The sequence below is a fragment of the Episyrphus balteatus genome, chromosome 3 (assembly GCF_945859705.1).
Source record: "Episyrphus balteatus chromosome 3, idEpiBalt1.1, whole genome shotgun sequence".
Classification (NCBI taxonomy): domain Eukaryota; kingdom Metazoa; phylum Arthropoda; class Insecta; order Diptera; family Syrphidae; genus Episyrphus; species Episyrphus balteatus.
Window position 1 is genome coordinate 71,920,923 of NC_079136.1, and position 24,054 is coordinate 71,944,976.

General features: G+C 30.6%; 1 protein-coding gene across 2 annotated transcripts in view; it reads left to right on the plus strand.

Annotated features, from left to right (window-relative positions):
- The window catches only part of LOC129915307 (immunoglobulin superfamily member 10), a 454,480-nt gene that overhangs the window by 313,929 nt on the left and 116,497 nt on the right, over positions 1-24,054 (plus strand). For both annotated transcript variants that reach the window (XM_055994794.1, XM_055994795.1), the window contains exon 4: positions 5,806-5,931. In XM_055994794.1, the coding sequence (XP_055850769.1) occupies positions 5,806-5,931 (126 nt within the window). The remainder of the gene's footprint in view (positions 1-5,805; positions 5,932-24,054) is intronic.

Below are 24,054 nucleotides of genomic sequence, written 5' to 3' on the forward strand. Positions count from 1 at the left end.
TAATCCTTCTGTTCGTGTTTTTTTTTTTTTTTTTTTGTATTTATTTATTTAGATTGTTTTATATCAAACCCATTGAGTCGAACAACAACGAAAACAACACAGAAATAAGGGCATACGGAAACGGAAGTCGGGTAACATCCTTTTCAATAATCAAAATCGAAGAAGAAGCTTGAGAGAGGGAACTTTCAATTTCTATTGATCGTCTCTCCTTGTGTTGTAAAAAGAAAGTAAAGCTACTCGTATATACATCGTAGGACACAAGTCCTTTTTTACGCACGAATAAAAGAGCGATATCGTTTTATATTTTCGGGTTCTTTTACCTCAATTTTCGCGTTGCCTTTAATGATGGTCGATTGTTCTTAGGTTGTATATACCAATTCTTGTTGATTTTTTTTTTTCTTTAAGATGAAATTGTTTTTGTTTTATAGTTTTTTTTTTTTGTACTTTTGTTTTGTTGCCTTTGGTATGGTGGTGTGTGGGTTGGATTTTTTGAAAGGCTCGATAAGTGTTTATTGATAATGAATTGTGTATTCGTGGATAAAAGGGTAAATTGGGCCTTTGTAAAACGGATGCTAACGATTTGTATATATTTTTTTTATTTTTATTTTTTTTTACCTTTTGTTTGTGAAAAGAATTTCCTCTTTATGCGAAGCAGATTGAGTTAAATTTGTTTTTGGTGTAAATCGGTTTGTTTTTACTTGAGCTACTCAAATTGAGATTATTAAATGAAGCCTAAATAGCTGTCAAGTTGATTAAAGAATTTTCATTTTTCGTTTTTTGTTTCAATAAATTTTTAAACAAATGTGTGAATTTTACAAAAAGAAGTAAGAGAGAACAGCAATATAGATGGGATCTTATTCATATTAATAACAATTGGGTTCCAGAATTTTATTGGGCCTTTTCTGTATTCCTTAAGAAAACCATGATGCTTTGATCTGTTATTTTGGGAAAATACCTTGAGGCGAGTGTGTGAAGTTACCCCCTTTTTTTTTAAATTATAATTTTTGAAAGTTGTTCCACGTTGCTCCCGATTTGTTCCGGAATATTTAATTTTTTTTTTTTTTTGAAAAATATTCAAAAACAGGGGTCATAAGGCAAAAAAACCGTTTTTGACCTATGTAAACAATTTTTTTCGAAAATTGAATTTTAAAAAGTTGTTAAAAATAGCCTTTGAATGCTTAAAATGCTAAGATTTGAACACTTTTGAATTAATCATTTACTTGAAACATTTCGATTTGAGTGATTTTGCATTGGAACAAGTTTTGGATTTTGAATTTAGATATGAAATTCTTCATACAAATAATTAAAGAAACGAAAATCTGAAAGATGTTTGAACAGTTTGGAACAAGATTTTGATTTTTTAAATTAGAAAGTTATTTAGTTAACATTTTTTTTTACTTTTCTCTCGAATTTTAAGTTTTAGGATATAAAACTATTTGTATTTTGTGATCGTTAATTTTTTTCGTTTGTTAAAAGGGGTCTGGATAGCAGGCTTTCCACAAGAACTTAAATACTATTTTTGTTTGGCCTTGAAATATCTTTGAAACAGATAAGATTTTATCTTATTATTTAAATTTTATGTTTTATTTTAAAATTTTCTAAAAGGGTGGCTAAAATTGTTAAAATCTTACTAAAATCATTTTTTTTTAGTTAAAATATCTATAGAAATGGAAAAAGTTTTTTTAAGTTTCGAAAGCTTTATCTTTAAAATTACAAATTTTACGAAATTAATTTTTTGGAAAAATGATAAGAACACATTCGAAAAAAAAACTTAAAAACTCGTCCACTAAATTTCGAAATATTGAACTCAAAAGCATTTGCCGACCCACTGTAGAAACAAAAACTGCACATGACTTTTGTTTCTAGAAGGTTCCATATTTAATAAAATTTGACGTAACAAGACGCTTTCAATGATACATCTTCTGCCAAATTAAAAAAAAAAATGTATTTATTTTCATATTCAAAAAATAGTCGTGCATGTTATAAAAATTTTTCGCATACCTGTTTAATAGGTTGAAACGCAAAAGTGAAGCTATTTTATTAATGTTTCCGGTACACACAGGTATCTACTACCTACGCTACGTACAATGTACGTCAGTGTCGTACACAAAGCTATTTTTTGAATCAATTAAAAGTTCATATTGGTGGCTTTTACTGCTTCGGTTCCAATTAAAAATTCAATCTTTCAGTAAATGAAAAGTGAATATGTTGGTATGGTGTATTTACTTAACTTTAAATATTGAATATGCCATACCCTTTTATTTCAAAAAAAAACTTTCGATTTCAGAACCCATTCAATTTATCTCAAAACTAGTCACCAGTAAATTTGTTGTCCTTTTGCCCACTCAAAACACGACTCCACATATAGGAGCCCCCCAAAAACTTTGCACAAAAACCCCATCAAATAACGAATGGTAATTTTATATCCAAAGTACTTGTGGCATTTCTATACCATACCTAGTCCAAAGAATTGTATGGAAAAAACAATTTCTAATAAACAGAAACAGATTTAGAGGTTTGGTGTTCAAAATGATCAACTGTCCCATCGTAGAGTAGTCATCGAACAATAAACAGAAGAAAGGCTAGCTGGAAAATTGCAACTCAATAGTCTCATCTGGTTTGGTTTGGGTTGCTTTATATCAATGTGTCTCCTCAAAAAACAAAAGGTTATATCTTGAACAATGTTCAGCTTCACAAGGATTGACAGTTGAAATTTCCTTATTTCTAACAATTTTGCATATCAAAGGATTGCACTTGTGTGCTGCTTGCTAGAGGGTTGGTTATAAGGATATTCGTCCCGTTGTCTGTCGGGAAATGAAAATTTAATTTTAACATGATGGCTCATCAGACAGCTCGGGTGTTGATTTAAGTCCACACACAATTTTCTTATTTCCTCAAACTCATACCTTCTCAACCTTTGTCATAGAATCTTATACCTTAGTTGTCAGAAAATAATCCTGACGGTCCAATATATGCATAAGGATGGAGGTTAGAATTTGTATAGATAGTTGTAGCTTGGGGAAATTCTAATTAGGTCTGAAAGAATCGTTGATCATGGCTTCTGTGGCCTAAGGCATGCAACGTGTAAATACAAATATATTCATATTTTGGGTTCCAAATCATAGAAGATACGATACATTCTCCTTCAATTTACATTACCATTACATAAATTCATATGCTTTTGAACGTGCTAGGTTTTACAATGATGTGTATTTATTTTTATTTACTGTTGGGTTTTAAAACACCAAGCTCCTGTAGTTAATGGATCATTTTTTTCAAGAGTATGAGTAAGAGTAAGAGTAAGAGTAAGAGTAAGAGTAAGAGTAAGAGTAAGAGTAAGAGTAAGAGTAAGAGTAAGAGTAAGAGTAAGAGTAAGAGTAAGAGTAAGAGTAAGAGTAAGAGTAAGAGTAAGAGTAAGAGTAAGAGTAAGAGTAAGAGTAAGAGTAAGAGTAAGAGTAAGAGTAAGAGTAAGAGTAAGAGTAAGAGTAAGAGTAAGAGTAAGAGTAAGAGTAAGAGTAAGAGTAAGAGTAAGAGTAAGAGTAAGAGTAAGAGTAAGAGTAAGAGTAAGAGTAAGAGTAAGAGTAAGAGTAAGAGTAAGAGTAAGAGTAAGAGTAAGAGTAAGAGTAAGAGTAAGAGTAAGAGTAAGAGTAAGAGTAAGAGTAAGAGTAAGAGTAAGAGTAAGAGTAAGAGTAAGAGTAAGAGTAAGAGTAAGAGTAAGAGTAAGAGTAAGAGTAAGAGTAAGAGTAAGAGTAAGAGTAAGAGTAAGAGTAAGAGTAAGAGTAAGAGTAAGAGTAAGAGTAAGAGTAAGAGTAAGAGTAAGAGTAAGAGTAAGAGTAAGAGTAAGAGTAAGAGTAAGAGTAAGAGTAAGAGTAAGAGTAAGAGTAAGAGTAAGAGTAAGAGTAAGAGTAAGAGTAAGAGTAAGAGTAAGAGTAAGAGTAAGAGTAAGAGTAAGAGTAAGAGTAAGAGTAAGAGTAAGAGTAAGAGTAAGAGTAAGAGTAAGAGTAAGAGTAAGAGTAAGAGTAAGAGTAAGAGTAAGAGTAAGAGTAAGAGTAAGAGTAAGAGTAAGAGTAAGAGTAAGAGTAAGAGTAAGAGTAAGAGTAAGAGTAAGAGTAAGAGTAAGAGTAAGAGTAAGAGTAAGAGTAAGAGTAAGAGTAAGAGTAAGAGTAAGAGTAAGAGTAAGAGTAAGAGTAAGAGTAAGAGTAAGAGTAAGAGTAAGAGTAAGAGTAAGAGTAACGATGGAATTTAACTTAATAACTTGGGCAAATTGTTCCACTTCTCAAAAGAGTAACTTTTTTGAAACAAAGTTAAAGTAAAATTGAACAAACATTTTCTACACACTACTGTATAATACTCTATTGCATGAGCGTTGGTCCATCCCAATGGACATACAATTAAGTATCTCTCTATTGGGTTTGTTTCGATGACCCAAAAACAATGCATTCGCCTTTAGCCATTTTACAGAAAATCATTCCAGCAGAAGTGCACAGGGCAACTCTTGAATCCATAAATATCAGACAAGAAATCGAGACACTTCAGAGTCTAGATAATAGTCTGGACATGAAGAAAGCTCCCTCAGGAGGATGAAAACCGAATGTCGATGATGGCTTTGGGACTCTCTCTCTTTTGTTCTTTATATTTACATGTTGATGAAAATTCTTGTATATACTCAAAGACAAGAGATAGAGTCTGAGACGACGTACATATTTAAGATTATTTTGGCTTACCAATGCAATTTTGTGATTAAGGACGATGAGACAGCAGCAGGATAGACTGTGTATATTCTGTTTATTGCTGAATGGAGTAGAAAGGAAGCTTCAAGGTTTTATCCAGGAGTGTGCACGTAATTTTAAGTTAAATGTAATTTTAAATTTTATTTTTGCTGGGATGAGATAAATGAACTCGTGTTATTTTTTTTTTTTTTGATAAAATTTTCAAAGAAGACAAAAATACCTGGAGACGCTAGAAGGTAGGTAATAACAACCTTTTTACGATGCACACAATTTGGTATCCGAATATATGAAAGGATTCTAAAAATTAAGCGGGCAACTATGTGGGTGGCTATATGCAGATGTTTATGGATGGATGCCATTGGAATATTTTGATGTTGCATAATGCAAAGGATTATGTGTGTGTAGGTGTGTGACATACATATAAAGTTTGGAATTCGGAATATTTTTGGAGGAGAGGTGCTTTACAGAGTGAAATGCACTTTCTCGTGTGGAAATAATTTGTACTTTTAACCAGAAAAATTTGAAGCGAGGATAACAGAGAAGAAGAGAAGGGATACAAATTGACTTGCAAGTGGATTTGAATACCTATACTTGTGTGTATAAGCCGCCTACATGTATACGTAAATTTTATTTTCATTTTTATTATTACAATTTTTTTAAATACGAATTTTTTTATTTTACCTTTTTGTAAAATAAGAATTATAAGTATTTAATCCAGCAATACAAATAAACGAAATATATATACGAATTTTTTATTTTTAAAGAAAATGTGATGGACTATTTAATTACAATTAAAAAAAAAGGATTCATAGCATTTTTTTTTATAAAAATAACAAAAAAAAAATAAATTTACTAATTTTTAAAGGACTCTACTTGTAGATTGTGATTTAATTCCTCTGACTTACATTTACACTAGTCCACCTATGTACATATAACTAAAGTTCACTTAGGATTTAAAAACATTAGCCTTGAAATTTTTTATTCAAAATGCCAAAAATAAACAAAACAAAAAAATAAATGTAAGAAAAATTAATAATAATAAATTAATATATAAATTATCCTTTTTCATTTTCAGGTGGTGTAACAGCTAACAGCAGTTTAATGGGAAGCAAACATGAACCAATGTTCATTTCTCGTTCGGAAACATTTAAATTTGTTGCTAGTGATACAATAGTGCTGCCCTGTGAAGTTGCCAATACAGGTAAGAATTTTTTCATTAATTAATTAAATTCGAAAAACAAAAAAATGATGGCACAAAATAATTCAAGAACCCAATTTCTAAGATCTTATTTTTTTGTAAATTAATTTTAAACAAGTCGGTGTAATTCTCTAGGTCTCAATCGTTATTGATAGAGCTGTAGGAAACCGTATGTATTCGTTACTTAAATGCGGGTATTCACTTCAGTAACGAGTAACGAAACGTTACTGCCCAAATAATTTCGTTACTCGTATGTTTCGTTACTGGTACTGAACAAGTAACGAAACATGCGAAACATACGAAACGTGCGAAATGTGCGAAACATACGAAAAATACGGAACATACGAGTAACGACGATACTCCAATTCCAATACCAATTTGGATTGGATATACGAAATGCGAAACGAAAACAAAATGGTACACTGCATTTGTCGTGTGCGCATTATTTCGCATCTCGTATCGGTTCGGTATCATCATTTATGTATTTTACGATTTTGTTGTTCTGTTTTTGTGTATGTATATCAAAAGGGGTAAATAAGAATTCAGTTTCTTTCTCTTTCGTACCTGTTTTTTATGGACATGTGGGAGTGAGATATGTGAAAGTGTGTTTGAGTGTAGTGTAGATACATTCCAATTAGAATACCAATTTGGATAGGTATACGAAATGTGAAACAAAAACAAAATGGTACACTGCATCTGTTGGGGCATAGCCGTACTTGTATTCTGTTTTCTCCTTTTGTAATTAATAAAAAGAATTTTTCTTTTCCTTTGTTTGATTTGTTTAATTTATTTTATTCTTTAGTTTGATTCAAACAAATAATTACAATTTTGGTTTTATTCGTGGTTTTAAGTTTTTGTTTTTTTTTCTTTTGATTTCAAGTAGGTACTACTTTCTTGCTTGTGTGTGGTGAGGTGGTGTCTGACATGAGTGACGACAACTTTGAATGAGAATATGGAATGAATTTGACTGAATGAAATGATTGAATGGTTTTTTATTTTAGGTTGGCTGCAATGACAATTTTTAAGTTTGGACCGGGAGGAAACGAAACATGGGCGTGTTCGGGAATGAGGATAATTTGCGTTCCGCAATTTTCCCTAAAACTGAGTACGCTTTTTACGTATTCGTTTGCGGTTCCCTTCGGTAGAACATTCTGAATTGAACAGCATTTATCGCATCTCGTATCGGTTCGATATCGGTATCATCACTTCATCACCACGACGCAACCAATCTGTTTATGGCCTTTGTGTTAATAGTTGATATTTAGCTTAAGAATGTACAAAAGTTTTTTGGTTTTTCAAAAAATTAGTTTATTTTCGGTGCAAAATTTTCAACACAAAAAAAAGCAGAGAAAACGAGGTTTGAAAATCACTCTCAATAGAAAAAATAAATGAAAAATTGTTCGACATGGTTGTATTGAAGTGTTAATATTTCGAGATCTGCGCGTTGCACTTTTGAAATAAAGGTCTCTAAAGAATTGTGATAAGATTACTGAAAGAATATAAACAAAAAATTACCCAAGTTTTGTCTAAAAATTTGGAAAAAAATCAAAAAAGTTTCCACGTTTGATTAAAAACAAAAATGAAAAAAATTCAATATAGCTACCTTTCAACTCTTATTACATGAGAATGCCGCAACTAATTTTAATGTTTATGACCTTAAAATGTAGCTTAGATTATAGAAATTGTTTTTGGTTTTTTTCAAAAAAAAAAAAAAATTAACACCCTTATACCAATGTACGAAACATACTTAAAATACCAAACATACCAAACGCATCAAAGACATGAAATATACGAAATGTACGAAACACACGAAGCATGCGAAAGTAACGAAAGTAACGAAACATGCGAAACACCCGAAACATACGAAATATGCGAAAAATGCGAAACATACGAAAGTAACGAGTAACGATATTATTGATGCGGGTACTAGTATCAAAAGTAACGTATACATGCGGGTACTCATTTTGTCGTTACTTTTACAGCCCTAGTTATTGATTAGTCTCCTTGTTTTTATGTGAGGAGTAATAACGAATACAATTTTTAGCTCTTTGAAATAACCTACATACTCATACATATATATGAAACACTGCAGTTTCCAACTTAACTCCTTCAAAAAGGCAGCAGCAGATTTCTTGAGTGAGAGGTATACAAATAACCGATTCACATTAATACTTTATTTATCAACAGTACCCTCTTTCTTAAAATTGATTTAGGCCTAGTTTATTCACAGTCCATTGAACTTAAAATCGCCATTTAAAATGTGTAAGTTTAAAATTCATATGCTATTCAGATTTTCAATTTTTAATGGCGACTTTAAATATAGTGGAGAGTGAATAAATTGAACGTTAGTGGAGATAACAATTAAAATTAGTTATATCCTGAATCCCAGCTTTTGATGGACCAAAATGGAAAAGTTTAATTATTTCAAAATATTGTGTGTTTGAAAAAAACAATTTTTTTGAAAACAGGCTGATGATTTTTTTTTATCGTTTTCAAGTTTTGATTTATTTTCAAAAATGGCATGCGAACTTGTTTTTTTTTTCTTTTGAAAAAAATTTAAGAAAAATGGTATTAATAAAAAATTAATTTTTAAAGGATTTATATATTTTTTTATTTAATTTCTTTTTTATAGAAGAAATTAAATGTGGCATACTTCAGTTTGGGGTCAAAATCTTTCAAACAACTTTTATTTTGTTTTACATTTCTTATGAAATTCCGTAAAAATTAAATTATCGGTAACTGTTTCATAAAATTTTTCAAAAAAAGCTTGAAAATTCGAGCAACTTTCAACATAAGAGCAAGTACGAGTTCTTACAATTTACTTACACCTTTAAACTCAAATGTGTTGTTGGTAAAAACTCAAAATACGTCTTTTTTTGTTTAATTTTCTTCTCCTAAAAAACATCAACATTTTTTTGTATTTCAACCTTAAATACCCTAAATTAGGGTATACACATTATTCAAGTTATAAGTTTTCTTAAACATTTGCTTGCATTTCTTTTTCTTTTACATCATCATCATTAACATAAATAAATCTATAAGGAAATTCTCGCTGTAACAAGATTTCCGGTACTTAAATACAAACAAATAAAAATACAACATCACAGTTAGGCATAATTTATTTTCCTTACTCCTTCTTTATAATTCTACCATCGAGCACCACCGACAACGAACGATGTTGAAGCCATTACCTTGGCCCGGTTTTCCTATTAAAATGGCAATAAAATATAATTGATATAGAATCGCAAGTGCGTACCATGTATATAATACTGCGTGTGCAATCCTTTTTATTATGTTTCAAATCTCCACCCATGATATGGCTTCCACCAGGATAATAATTCTCCATGTTTTATTGTCTCTCTCCCCTTTTTGCATTTGGGTCTTTCCCCAAATGTTATTGTAGGGACTTGGGGGTAGATGGCTATCAAAATTAAAAAAAGAAAACTGAAAAAGACTTGCCAGTAGCTGCTAACTTCCTATAGGTATAAAAAAAAATTTTAAATAAAATTGACAAATGAACGTTTAAGGCATAAAAAAGTACAACATTGAAACATTCAAGTTTTTTATGTTTCAATCAATTTTTAAATCTACCACAATGTCATCAAGATTTGATTTCAGTAACATAGGATATAACCTTGGGAGTCATAAAAATAGGAAATTAAATAGAATACTGCAGACAAGGTAAACAAATATTGGTGTATCGATGGGTTTTAACCCTTATCGAAGTTATAATGAAAATTGAAAAATATTAATATTTTTCGTTTTAGTTCTTAATTTATTTTGCAATTGATTAATTTATACTAAAGTCACAGTAGGTATCTATGTATTACCATTGAATTATAAATTATGTTGTATTGAAGTGATACCGGGAAAAAATCTGCAATGAATTCAGATTTGTTTCACAGAATTGTATATTCAAAAATTCCCTGAAAAGGACTTTTTAGTTACTAAGTAACCAGAACTTTAATAAAAAATGCAATTTATATATATTTTGTTTACTTGTATTTGTTTCGCTTTGTGTTCGGTTTGTATTTATTTATTTTTTGTAATACATAAATATGTATACAGGGTGTCCCAAAAGTAATGGATCAAACGAAACATGTAGATAGTTAAACTTTAGGGATCTCAGAATTTGGTAACTTGTTCATCCCAAATCCTTACGGTTTTCGATTTAATGCAGTTTTTGTGAAATTTCGAAAAATCCCGACTTTGCAACAGTTTTTTGCTTCCTCCGCTCATAATTGATTTTTGTTTTTTACAATTCATTCACTAAAACAATGTCTAACAATGAGAATTAATTAATTAATCAAAAAAAAATTTTATTCACACGCCATTTTGCTGCAAATTAATTAACAGTTCCATGTTTTATAAAAACTCAATTTCTTACTTTTATTTCAGAACAACACCCTGAAAAAAATTTGTATGGTGCAACACTGGTTTAATATTTTGAAAACTTGCCGCGTTATTGCAGTTTTCAAAAATGTATTAAAGTTTCCAATGTTGAAATTAGAACGAAAGATATTACAATTTGAATGCAAAAAAACAGGGCTTTTCAGAGAAAAATAACAAATAAAAATAAACAAATTTTCTCGACTGTTGTTTGTTTATTTCTTTTTGAATAAAAGCCCCGATTTTTGTTTGTTATTTTGCTCTGAAAAGCCCTGTTTTTTGCATTCAAACTGTAATATCTTTCGTTCTAATTTCAACTTTGGAAACTTTAATACATTTTTGAAAACTGCAATAACGCGGCAAGTTTTCAAAATATTAAACCAGTGTCACACCATACAAATTTTTTTCAGGGTGTTGTTCTGAAATAAAAGTAAGAAATTGAGTTTTTATAACACATGGAACTGTTAATTAATTTGCAGCAAAATGGCGTGTGAATAAAATTTTTTTTTGATTAATTAATTAATTCTCATTGTTAGACATTGTTTTAGTGAAAGAATTGTAAAAAACAAAAATCAATTATGAGCGGAGGAAGTAAAAAACTGTTGCAAAGTCGGGATTTTTCGAAATTTCACAAAAACTGTATTAAATCGAAAACCGTAAGGATTTGGGATGAACAAGTTACCAAATTCTGAGAGCCCTAAAGTTGGCATATCTGCATGTTTCGTTTGATCCATTACTTTTGGGACACCCTGTATATGTTTTAAAAATAAGCAGAGTTTGCTTGACTAAGAATTATTTGATAAATTTTAAATTCTTATTTGAAACGATTTTGTATTTCTGTTTATTTGAGTGCAACTGTTATTTCATATCAAATTGGGTGTACCAACCTATTGGTAAATAGGCCAAAGTTGTAATTCACATTGTTTGCATTTTGCTCGCGTGCACTGTGGTGTATATGTGATTTTATATTATAAAAATATATAAAATATAATCCTTTTTATAATAAGAATAACATTCTTGAGTAGAAAAGAGCAGCACTTGAAGTAACAGGTTGAAAAATAGTGTCATAATTAAAATGAAGAATAGCTGGAAAGAAATAACGCTCGTCTTTTCCATAGATTAATTTATTAATGCTCATTTTAATTTTCCACTTAAGAAGAAAATGAAAGGATTTGCAACAAGAACCGAAAAATTCTGGGCCTTGCCCCAGGAAATAAGACCCACAAAAATAATAGGCACCAAATTGAGGTATTTTTTCCATAAAGAAATTATGTCCCAGTGAAATCAGGCCCCCAACGAAATGAAAAATTGCCAAAACAAAAAAAAAAAATGAAATAAGGGCCCAAATTGTTTTGACTTTTTAGGGAAAAAAGAAAATAAAATCCCAATTTTTCTTTTTCATAATGAACCCAAACCAACAGAACCATCTTCATGGACAGCACTTTATACCAGCTCTGAGTCCTCGATTAGCAGATATGCACAAAACTTTGAGTGAAAGGCAATTTAAATTATGAAATATGAAATAAGGCCATAAATAATTGTATTATTATATTTTTGTTGGGGTCTTATTTCCTGAGGATTAAAGAACCAAAAGATTTTATACAAATAACCAAGGTAAAAGGGTGATTTTTCAACTGAAATGAAATGCTAGATTTTATAACTTAAATTTTATTTTGGAGTAATGGAAAAATGTTATGCATCATAAACTGGTATTTTTTAATGCTGAATTATATAAAAACGGCGATTTTTATTTTTTAGGTGTAGATTTTATAGATTTCGATTGCAAAACATGCTTAAATAATGAGCTGTATGCTTTCATTGCTCACAAATTAAATTTAAGTTATAAAATCCAACTTTTAATTCTTCTCCAACGAACACCCTTTTTATTTGGATAATTAATAAAATGTTTTTCTTCTAAATTCTCCCATCTCCAATTTCCAAAATTTTTCAAAAATTTAAAAAAAAAAAATGATTGGAATATTGTTTAGAAAATTTTATTCAACACATAAAAATAAAATTTTTGAACTTTGAAGCAATTTTCTCATAAAATTAAACTCTAAAAAAAAAAAATTAAAGTAACGGTAATTCCTTTAGGAGAAACTGTAAGTAAACATTTTAAAAAGTTTAGGAGTTTATTTTTTGTCCTTTAATTTTAAATCAGGTACGTTTGTGAAATTGAACTTCAAATTTAGAATTTTGCTCATTTTGTCTAATAAGTGCACTAAGCTAAAAAACAAACGTGATTTTATAACGACTAAAGCATTTGGTAAATTATTTTAAGTTGTTTTTCGGTGCTGGAGCTTTACCTTATGCAGATTTCTTCAACAAAATGTGTTATTTATATTAGTACAAAGTTTTTTATATATCCATTTTTTTTTTTTTTGATATTTTCCTCAATATTTTTCTGTAATTTTTCTTGAATCTTAAATCTACAACATTGAAGATCCACCTATCAATAAAACTCTAGATATATTCTCTAAAAGCATATTCGTATATGCATTTGTTGAGTTGAGCTAATCATAGATTTGCCTGGCAATAGCCGGCCGTTTGACGGAAAATTTCGGCGCACTACCACCGCACCACGAATGCACCACGTCCGCACCATTTCATTTTGTATGAAAAACTCGCTGCACCATAATACATAATTTTGGATTATTGAAAAATAAAAAAAAAAAAACTATCGACGAGTAGGAGATTCGAACCCGAGTATCCAGAGCACTTTTAATTAGAAGTCCAATAACTTTGGAGACCACTTAAAAATTTGTATGAGTACGAGAATAGAATTTTGATCATGTAGCAGACGTAGTGCGGCGGTGGTGCACCGAATTTTTCATACAAAATTAAACGGTGCGGACGTGGTGCAGTTGTGCTGCGGTGGCGGCGGTGGTATAGAGAATTTTTTTTTATATTTTTTTCATTTTTTCAAAATGAAATGGACGTGGTGAAGCGGCTTAGAAATTTTTAAAATGGTGCGGACGTGGTGCAGCAGTCTTGCGGCGGAATTCCATTTTTACTCGGCCTAGAACAAATTTAATCACTAATTTGTTTCTGAGTTTTCTGCTTCAAAAAAATCTTAAGCTTGCTTTAAACAAGTTTAAGAAATTTCCAGAATTTCTTACGTATGATAATTTTTGTAACTAGGTATCTTGGCTTAATCTCCAAGGTATGTACATTTTAGCTCATCAGTTTTAGTAAATAATCAGTACTGATGCTTCTGATGCTTCTAGCACCAAAACACAGCTCTATTCAAAGTTTTTATTCATTTGGGAGCTCATCAATTTATTTGTTTCATTTATAAACTAAATGAACGAATGCTGTCCTTATGTTCCATGTTTCCAGATATTTCCCTTTAATCTGACCTTTTTTTTTTACAAAGTAAAGGGAAACTGACCTGGAACTCTTATTGGTCCTTTGCAACTGCTAACTACCTTTTTTTGTTTGCTTCTTCTCTTATTTCCAGGGATCATCAGTCTTTCGTTGGTATCACCTTTGGCTTATGCATTTCTATAGTTTCTATATCCTTTTGGATTTCTCTAAAATTCTTTGCTACTGTATCCAAATGGATAATTAAGGACTTCGTTTAGAAGTGTATATATGATCTTTATTAGGGTGCATCTCTATGCTTAATGATTCTGGTCGCTTTAAGGACTTCTTTTGGCCATATGTCCTGTTGTCATGTGGTATACCTAAGAGACCATATAGCAAAGAATGACGTTTCTATTCTCTCAACTTACACATTCCAATATAGATGACGTGCTGGTTTTTTTCTTTTCCTATCCCTTTCCTTCTTATCATCCTCTTTGGTCTTTAACATGTCCTCGAATCAGGCATGCAGGAAGTATTTATTTTATTCATATACTAAAACCACATATGTAGCATGTGTAGTGAATTTAATTTTTTTTTTTATATATTTTTTTCTAAGTTGTTGTTTTTAGAGAAAATACATATGCATTTTGTATGTGTGTGTGTGTTGTATACTCATGTGTTTGTGTATATGTCTGGTAACATTTCGCAATTTGTTAAAGATACCCCGAAGGCAATATTCGTCCTCTGTTGGGTCTGACCACAAAGTCGTTTATCTTAGCCTCTATAGTATCTTATTATGTTGGCTGAATGTAATATATTTTCTGTGTCGGGCATATTAGACACAGCAGCACCAGCAGCAGCAATAGCATTAGCTGTAGGAGCAGCAGCAGAAAACTTGAAAGAGCAAGCATATATTCGGTTCCCTCTGCATAAGGATAAATATGTATGTCTATATCTATGTCCTGCAATATCCGAGAAGGAACAAATGTTTCTTATTGCACATATACACAGGAAGGGCGCATTGAGTGTGTCGGATATTGGGGCGTTAAGCTTAAAGAGTGTAGTGGGCTTATATTCCGGCCACTATATCTAATATAACGATTGAGACTTTGGGAGGGTCCTGATGCGGCAGGATATGGCGTAATAGTTGAATAAAGTATATCCTTTAGGTGAGACTGGCAATCTTTTTCGATTCACTTGCCCATATAAACGAGGAGTTTCTGTATACTGCCTCTTCTCCTAGGATATTATTGGGGGAAAGTTTTAACCGAGTTTAATAATGCGCTTCCGGCGTGTTACAATTTTTAAGTGTACTTATAGAATCCTTATGAGTGGGATACTCACATATCTACTTTCTCTCTTTTTGCTTTTATGGAAGACTATGGAATTGCAGAGTTTGTGGAATATATTTCTCTATGTGAAATGTTCAGTGAACATCTTTATTTAAATTGCGTGTTGTAAGACAAGGTTATTTTGGATTGTGTATAGGCTTACTTTCTGAAGCTGTGTTTTAGGTTTAACCCTCCTTTTAGAATCTTATATGTCCTTGACTGTTTTTGAGATGAAAAGAGGACTTTACAATAAGAGAATATTCTAATAGTTGACTTGTTTACAGGATGCAGAGCAATGTTTTTTGGTAAAATTTATCCAAATTTATGCATCCTTGGTATACCTACAACCTACGTTAATATTGCACTTCTCATTCGAATTGGTTTTCGTGAGGTATCTTCTACCTATAAGTTTGAAAGGTTTTCTATTTAGGTTTCATATCTATGTTAATTTCCTTTTATATAATGTGTTGGTTGCAGACATAAAAGGTTAATATTCTAAAAACAAGGGTTATCAATATCTGCATTGTTTTTATTTTTATTGAGTTAGGGTTAAATAATTGTTCATACACAGTGTAATGCTAAAAGACAACTTTTCGGAAGGGAGGTTCCATTGTTTATATGAAAACAATTAGCAAAATTAAGTTGAGTATTACATTGCTAACTTAGATGGCTTTCGTTTTTATATTTCTTTCATAGGATTTTATTTTTCTATAAGCAGATAGCAAGGAATTGTACATTTATTCTAGGAATAAGCACGTAGGGAAAAAATTTGAATACCTATTCAATAACCTCTTAAGTAATTTTCGAAAATTCACGCGAATTTTATAGTTGTTTTAAAATCAATAATTATGGACTTACAAAAATAAGGCACGCAATTTTATTAAGAATATTTGAAAAAAAAAAAAAATAGCTACAATGTAGCTGCTATATTTTTAACCTATAGATTTAATTTTTTTTTTAAATCTTAAATCAAAAACTGAAGCGGGTTCTTTTTTTTTCTAACAAATGAAGTAACTCGTTCAAAATTTTCTGGAAAGAAAATCAGTTTTTGAAAGATTTTTCATTATTCGTTCAACCAAAAATTTTGTTAAGTATTCGCTTGAATTTTTGAAAATTACTTTACCTATTACCTATAGTTTTCAAATTTTTTTTTGAAAACTTACGCGTGTTAAATTTTTAAAAGCTCTAAACTTAGTAATTTCCAAAAATCACTCGAATTTTATAGCTCGTCGCCCCAGAATTGTTTTGCTCCATACGCCACTTTTGTCGTCTTTAAGTAAGGAATGCATTCTATGGTAATTTTGTATGCCCTTTCTAAATCTGTGGTCAGTCGCTTGGGACGACTTTTCCATGTAATTTTTGGCTATTGTTTTGTGAGAATTATTTTGTTCCACGAGAATACCAAAAGGCGTAAAAAAAATAAAGAAAATGCTATGGATGTATTGTATTGGTTTGAGCCACCTATATTAGATACACCTGTGTTGAGAATTTTATTTTTTTTTGTTTGAAAATCATTTTCAAAATGTAGGAGTTGGGACACAAGTCAAAAAACTTTTACTTTGATTAAAACACGAAAAAGTGAAGTTTTTGTTTAAAAAATGCTTTGTAAGCTACCGAAACATAACAATCTAGGTTGGAATAGTGTTAAATATATAGCTTTATACAGGAATAGCTTTTCTCTAAACTATAAACTGTTAAAAAAACTTAATTATTCGAAATTATCAGTATTTGAATAGCCCCGACCTAAGATTTTATTTTCGAAATATCTCGAAAACCTGGGCCAAGTTTTTAAAACGGTTGCCACCACTGAATTCAGCACACTCGAATTAACTAGAATCGATGTGTCTCTGCTCTGTTGCAAAATCGAACTATCACAGTGTTATTATATGATTTTACAAATAAAACTGAAATTTGCAGTAAAGTAACGCAGTTGTTTGGCTTCGATCACTTTGTAATAAATAAAGAAATATCGTTCAAAACATCGATGCAAATGTTATTTTACAATAGATTAAATTATAACCATTCTATGTCAACTAAAATATATGAAAATATATATTGTTAAAAATTTTCATATTTCTTTTTTTTTTTTTTCAAAAATCACTGTCCAAAGGGACAAATTTTTAGGCACTAAATAGTATTTTGGTCCATATAATAGAATTATGGACTTATAACTTAGTCCATTATAGACTTTTGACCCTGCAACGATAACAGATTACAAGGAATAAGGAATATCTTTGTTCAGTTATAATTCTTTTCATTCAGCTGATTTCAACAAGTTTCTTTTACAACTGTCCAACGGCATGATTTTTGCTTCCTCGTCGTCTGTTGGCACTGTCTAAGAATGATTTTCTCAAACACTTGTTGATTTTTAATTGCTTTCTTGGAAATATTCTCCAATTAGGTACCTACTATATGTAATGACCGGTCAGAGAAGCTGCTTAGGTAAAAAAATAAGACTTAATAAGTTTCTTCTCTTCATTAGAGAGTGAAAATGAAGGTCAAGCAAAGATTTGACAAAATAGGTTCTGTTGAGGACCGAACGAGATTTCAGATGATCCAATGTTGGAGATTTCTAATAGTTCCAAATAGATACTTATTTTGCTCTGAAAACCTCTGTTTTTTTGCATTCAAATTGTAATATCTTTAGTTCTAACTTCAACTTTTGAAACTTTTATACATTTTTGAAAACTGCAATAACACGGCAAGTTGTACCACACCATACAAATTTTATTAATTAATTTACAGCAAAATGGCATATGAAATAGAAAATATTTTGATTAATTAATTATTTCTGATTATTAGGCAATGTTTTAGTGAAAGAATTGTAAAAAACAAAAATCAATTATGAGCGGAGGAAGCAAAATACTGTTGCAAAGTCGGGATTTTTCGAAATTTCACAAAAACTGCATTAAATCGAAAACCGTAAGGATTTGGGATGAACAAGTTACCAAATTCTTAGAGTCTTAAAGTTGGCCCATCAGCATATTTCATTTGATCCATTACTTTTGGTACACCCTGTATACACAGACCAATATCTGTTTTTCTTTTTCTTGAGAAAAAAATACAAAACCAAGAACATTTATGACTCGTTTATCTAAACCCATTCATATCAAAGTTAAGCCACAATTTCAAATTATTAATTTAATTCCAAAGCGCATTTTATCCTACCATCAACTTTGCAATACTTCTGTGTCCTTTCCTCTCTTGGACCAAAAAGTTATACCGAAGTTATTCATTCTAAAGAAATTGTAAAATTGCACAACATTCCATTCAAAAAAATAAATTATTCAATGATCCGATAAGATTGTCTATCCCAGATAACACGTTTGACCAATTTAAAAAGTAACAAAGCTTCTGTTCTGCATATTTCAAATGCAGAAGTTATAAATCTACTGACTGTTTGTCCGTCTATTCAGCTTTATATACCATCTTATTTACAATGCAAAGTACTTTATAAACCAAAATAAAAAAAAAAAAAAGTGAGGATGACATCTTCAAACTCCAAGGTAGAAAGAGAACACTGTCACAAAAATGCACTCAAATGGCGAAGAAGGTGGTGCAGGTTCTTCTTGAAACCCAACTCAAACCTTTGAAAATAACTTTCATAAATTTTAAAACAAGCATATTTTTTACACTGTTTTGATTTCACTGTACGAGTAAGCATAACGTATTTGTTTCCTTCTTATTTTTTCTAACTTGATGTGTTGCATGGACATCTTTTTATTCGCTGTAGCTATCCATAGACACAATTGAAAATGGGTTTGATCTATTTTTCAGGTGGGAATTTGTGTGTAAAGTTTTAAAGGTAGACAACAATATACAGCTTTCATACAGCTTAGGTCTGTGTTTTTGGTTAGGGTCTTTCAAACATTATTCTCGTTTGATGTTTGAACTTACCAAGACGTGGCTCTTGGGAAAGCTGTCATCGGTTTAGATTAGATGGCCAACGAATGTTGATCACTATTGCCACTGAGCCAATTGATTGCATTTCCTTTAAGAATAGTTTAAGTTAATGGCATATTAAGTTGATACTTATAATAATTCACTTCACTGACCTTGACCATCATGGGACAACTCATCAGGAGACAACTCATCACGAAGAGGCCAATATTACAAAATTCTCACAAGGTTAGAATTAATATTGAGTTCAATTTATTAGAATGTTCTTTTTTTTATGAAGGAACGCTTTTTGATGATTCTTTGTTTTTATTTTTTTTTTATTAATTAATTTTCTTTATGAAATTTTCCTTGTGATGAGTTGTCCTTTGATACTCTGTCCATCGTGACTTGTGTGATTAGTAAAGTTGAACATTTTTAAAATATAGAGTCTTAAATGATCTTTCTTTAAAGCATTCGAATTAATTTAATTTTGTATTCATTGCGAAAACCTATCACTTAAAAAACTCTAGACAAATATTTTATTTTCAACTTCAAATCAACTTATCTTCTTCATCTATCTGTATACAACCACCATAAAACAAGTAGTTAGTCTGAAAACTGTCAATACTAATGATAACAACTTACAACAACCCATTGCATTGCAGCCAGAAAACATTATACCCCCAATCAGTTTTAACGCATAAGCCCACAATAAAAGCGTTCTGTCAATTCGAGTGACATTACACCTCATTCATCTTTGTGTAGGATTCCTTTCGAGCCTCGTGAAGTTCCTTTGTTTCCTTAGCATTGCCATTATCCTTGCACTTGAACGCCTTCTACTAGACATAATGATCGATGGATAACGCTATTGTCAGTCATTCAGAAAATTTTCCAACATTACCTATAGGTTGTTGGATACCTCCACAATTATACTCTGGTGGTGTTGTATGAAGCCCTTCCATGTTGCATCGTCGTTGTCGTCGTTGTCGTCGTTGTCGTCGTCGTTCGTCAGTATAAACTTCCCAATTAAAAGCTGAAAATTACTCAACATGCCTCATTATGTGCCATTGTCCTTAAGAACAGAGAGCACCTCTCGTCTCTTGACACATCCTACTACAATGTAATGTGTTGCTGTTGGTGTTTGTTAAAATAGGAGAGAATGTGTGTGCAATTTTGTAAGTGGTAATAATAAATTTCTGTATTCATTCGCAGAAGAGGCTTTTCCCGCATTGATTATTATTATTGCTCTTGCTATGATGATGAATGATGAATGGAAAATATTTTCATTTCCGTGTGCGGATATTTGAATTCGAGGCATACAGACGAGAAGCAAGCAAGCATCGTTGCATTTGCAGTGCCTCAATGTAGGAGATATGCAGTTTTTTTGCTTAATTTTTTTGAGGGGAATTCAATACACTGATGAGTTGAGAATGCAAATGAGTGTTGAAGTGAATGATGGTAACGATGCGACGCGACGGGCGCGAGTTGGCAGTGATGGTGTTGGTACATTTCTATCAAGGCAAGCATTGAAAGAATGAAGTCAAAGAAACAAATTGATAAAAGGATGTAAGCATCTATCCACGCAGAAAACTATACACGATTGCAGCAAAATATGAAAAACTGATGGTTGGGAATTGATTCGATTGCGGCCTTCAAAATGCATCCAAAAAAAATGACATTTTGAATTATTTTGAGATTCGTTAACATTTTATTCAAATCAGAAAAACTATATGTTTCCGGTTTACCTGTTGCCTTCTGATGTCCGTAGAAATTTTCATAAATCAGTCTTTTAAGTGTAAGACCAAAAAATTTATTGTTCCAAACAATTATTTTTGTATGTGATATAAGATTAGTGAAATAGGCTTCAGCTAAACATCACGAGGAAATTAAATGTGTTTACATCTTCTATTAATAAAGGTAAATGTTTTCTGGTTAAGAGGTTACTGACGCAAAGTTATATGCCCAGGACTTAAGGACTTCTTCAGATCTTCAAACCTTCAAATTCACTCAATGAAGGATGCAAAAAATCCTGTACTCTGGTTTATTATTTTAAGTTGTTTGGGTGACCTCCATGTATACACTACACATGCCTAAAGTCCCGAAACTAGGGTAATTAGTATAAACAGATAGGGGCTAAAGGTTCCTAATTTGAAATAAATTCAAATTGATACTATTTCTCGACACCCAAGATCGTTTTAAAAAAAGCACAAGCATTTTGGTCAAAACTAGTCTAGTACTAATTTTGGTGTTCGGCCGTAAATTGAAGAATGAACTTTTTTGTCTGATTTATGAACCGATAAAATGATAGATACCGAACATTTGAGTATACATTTTCCATTTAAAGACAATAGTGATTTTTTGGACGAAAAAGATAAAAATTAATAAAAAACTATTGAAAATGTCAAAAAAAATAACAAAAGACTTTGAAAGTCCATGTTTTATCCAACTTTAGCCGCATTTATTTTTCGTGAACATCATGTTAAAAAATTAGGTAATTTCTTTTCTCCTTTATATGCCGAATATCAATAATAGCTCAAAGTATAAAAAGCTTTTTATTAAAGACTCAAGGCCGTTTCTTGTTTTCCTTTTTTTTTTTTCTTAAGCCTCTTTGATCTTGTTGCTGTATAGTGAATTCGAAGTCTTTTTTTGCTGAACAAAAATTAGTCATAATATCTAAGACTAAATTTTCACTTCCGATACCTATTATAGGTAATATCAAGTTATGCATTGGTACAAAAAAAAAGTTAAGATAACATTTTTCCATGACATTACGATGATAGAGAATGCCAAATAAGTGGGTCCCGGAAGTCCGTCTGTCTATCTGTAATGAAGCTACAGCCTAAACGGATGGACCGATTAATGTCAAACTTGGTCTCTCTGAAACTGCTTATTTGATTTTAACGAAACTTTTTTTTGAAGAAGCATTTATATTATTTTAATATAAGCCAAAATAAAATTTCAAAAAAAAATAATTTTTGGATTTTAAAAAAAATTTGGAAAATTATTTTTCCAAAAATCAAATTTTCGAAAACGGGAAATTGAATTTTTTTGAAATCTTGTTTTTAGGTGTAGATTAGTGATTTCTACAGAATGGCATACCAATTTTATTTTAAAACTTTTTTTCCAAAAAATTATTTATAAAACATTTGTTTTAAAAAAAACGGCTCTAACGATTTTGAAATTTTTTTTTTCTAAAAATGCACCGTTATATATCAAATAAAACTGCATACTTTTTTTTGGAGGGCAGTTTGATTTCAGATTTTGTTTTATTTAAAAAAAAAAGGAATTTTATATTTTTTTTTCTTTTTTTGTTTTTATATACAGGGTGTCCGGTAGAAAATGGATAAAATTGAAATGGCTGATAGGTGCACTTTTGACTGTTCTGAAACCGAATAGAAAAAGTTTCTATCGCAACCAGATTAGAAAATATTAGCTTTTTTTCGTTCAGTGTACTTTAAATTTTATCGTCTTACGTTTTCTTTAACCACAACCACGAATGAATGAATTTTATAAATTTCTTATTTTTATAATTTTCTACAATAATTGGCTCACTACACACGAAGTTAAAAGTTTTTATAACTGTTGCATCTTTTCTTTTAAAAAATTTTGAAATTTGTTTTTCGATGCAAAATGTGAAAAAAATATTTTTATGAAAATTTTCAAACACCTGTGGTGTAAAAAAAATCCATAGGAACGTAGGTGGCCAACTTTTTTAAAAATATGCCCGACCAAAGGGGATTGCAGAATGGTAAAAGTTTTTATCAAATCTAGAGTTACTAGGAAGTTATTGGTACCAAAGTGCAAAAAAAGCCTATTAATTTAATAAATTATTTTAACTGTAAAATCTTAAGTTTTTCACATTGCTGAAATAAATGCATGGATTCCATCAGTTTTTTTTAATCAGTCACATTTTACAATAATTCTTCTTACACATAACTATTAAAAAAGTGTTATAACCGTTGAACAATGGTTATAAACAAATAATTTATCTTTTTTTTAATGCAAAGTAGAAAAAAAAATTATTTTTTTGCTCAGTTTAAGCATGTGCATACAATTATGCATCGGGACAGCTTGTTTTGAGTTTTGACCTCTTAATGATCTCATTTTAAAGAAAAATTGAGATTTTCGGTCGCGTTGGCCCAATGCAACCTCATCAAAAATGTTGCAATGTTTTCGAATTTGTGTTCAATTCCCAATCTTATTGGGCTACGAAAAACATCCAATATTTGTTAGATGCAATTTAATTTACAGTTAATATTGTGAGCCACTTCTTATTTTATCTTTTAAACTGGTTATTAAGAAATTAGCAAACAAATATTTTTTTTCTACTTTGCATTAAAAAAAAAGTTAAATTATTTGTTTATAGCCATTGTATAACGGTTATAACACTTTTTTAATAGTTATGTGTAAGAAGAATTATTGTAAAATGTGACTGATTAAAAAAAACTGATGGAATCCATGCATTTATGGCAGCAATGTGAAAAACTTAAGATTTTACAGTTAAAATAATTTATTAAATTAATAGGCTTTTTTTGCACTTTGGTACCAATAACTTCCTAGTAACTCTAGATTTGATAAAAACATTTACCATTCTGCAATCCCCTTTGGTCGGGCATATTTTTAAAAAAGTTGGCCACCTACGTTCCTATGGATTTTTTTTACACCACAGGTGTTTGAAAATTTTCATAAAATTTTTTTTTTCACATTTTGCATCGAAAAAAAAATTTCCAAATTTTTTTAAAGAAAAGATGCAACAGTTGTTAAAACTTTTTACTTCTTATGTAGTGAACCAATCATTGTAGAAAATTATAAAAATAAGAAATTTATAAAATTCATTCATTCGTGGTTGTGGTTAAAGAAAACGTAAGACGATAAAATTTAAAGTACACTGAACGAAAAAAAGCTAATATTTTCTAATCTGGTTGCGATAGAAACTTTTTCTATTCGGTTTCAGAACAGTCAAAAGTGCACCTATCAGCCATTTCAGGCCTATCCATTTTCTACCGGACACCCTGTATGTGTGTAGGTACCTACATTTCCCAAATTTCTATATAAAAAGTTTTGAAAATTTAATCAGCTTGAACTCTAACAGCAAGTTCGTGCGACACAGTCGTGCATTTTATTTTTTTTTTTATGTTTGTTACCTCATAGCTTTGGACTGAGTGAACCAATTTTGATAATTCTTTTTGTATTGGAAAGCTTGTGCCTGCCCATTTCAATT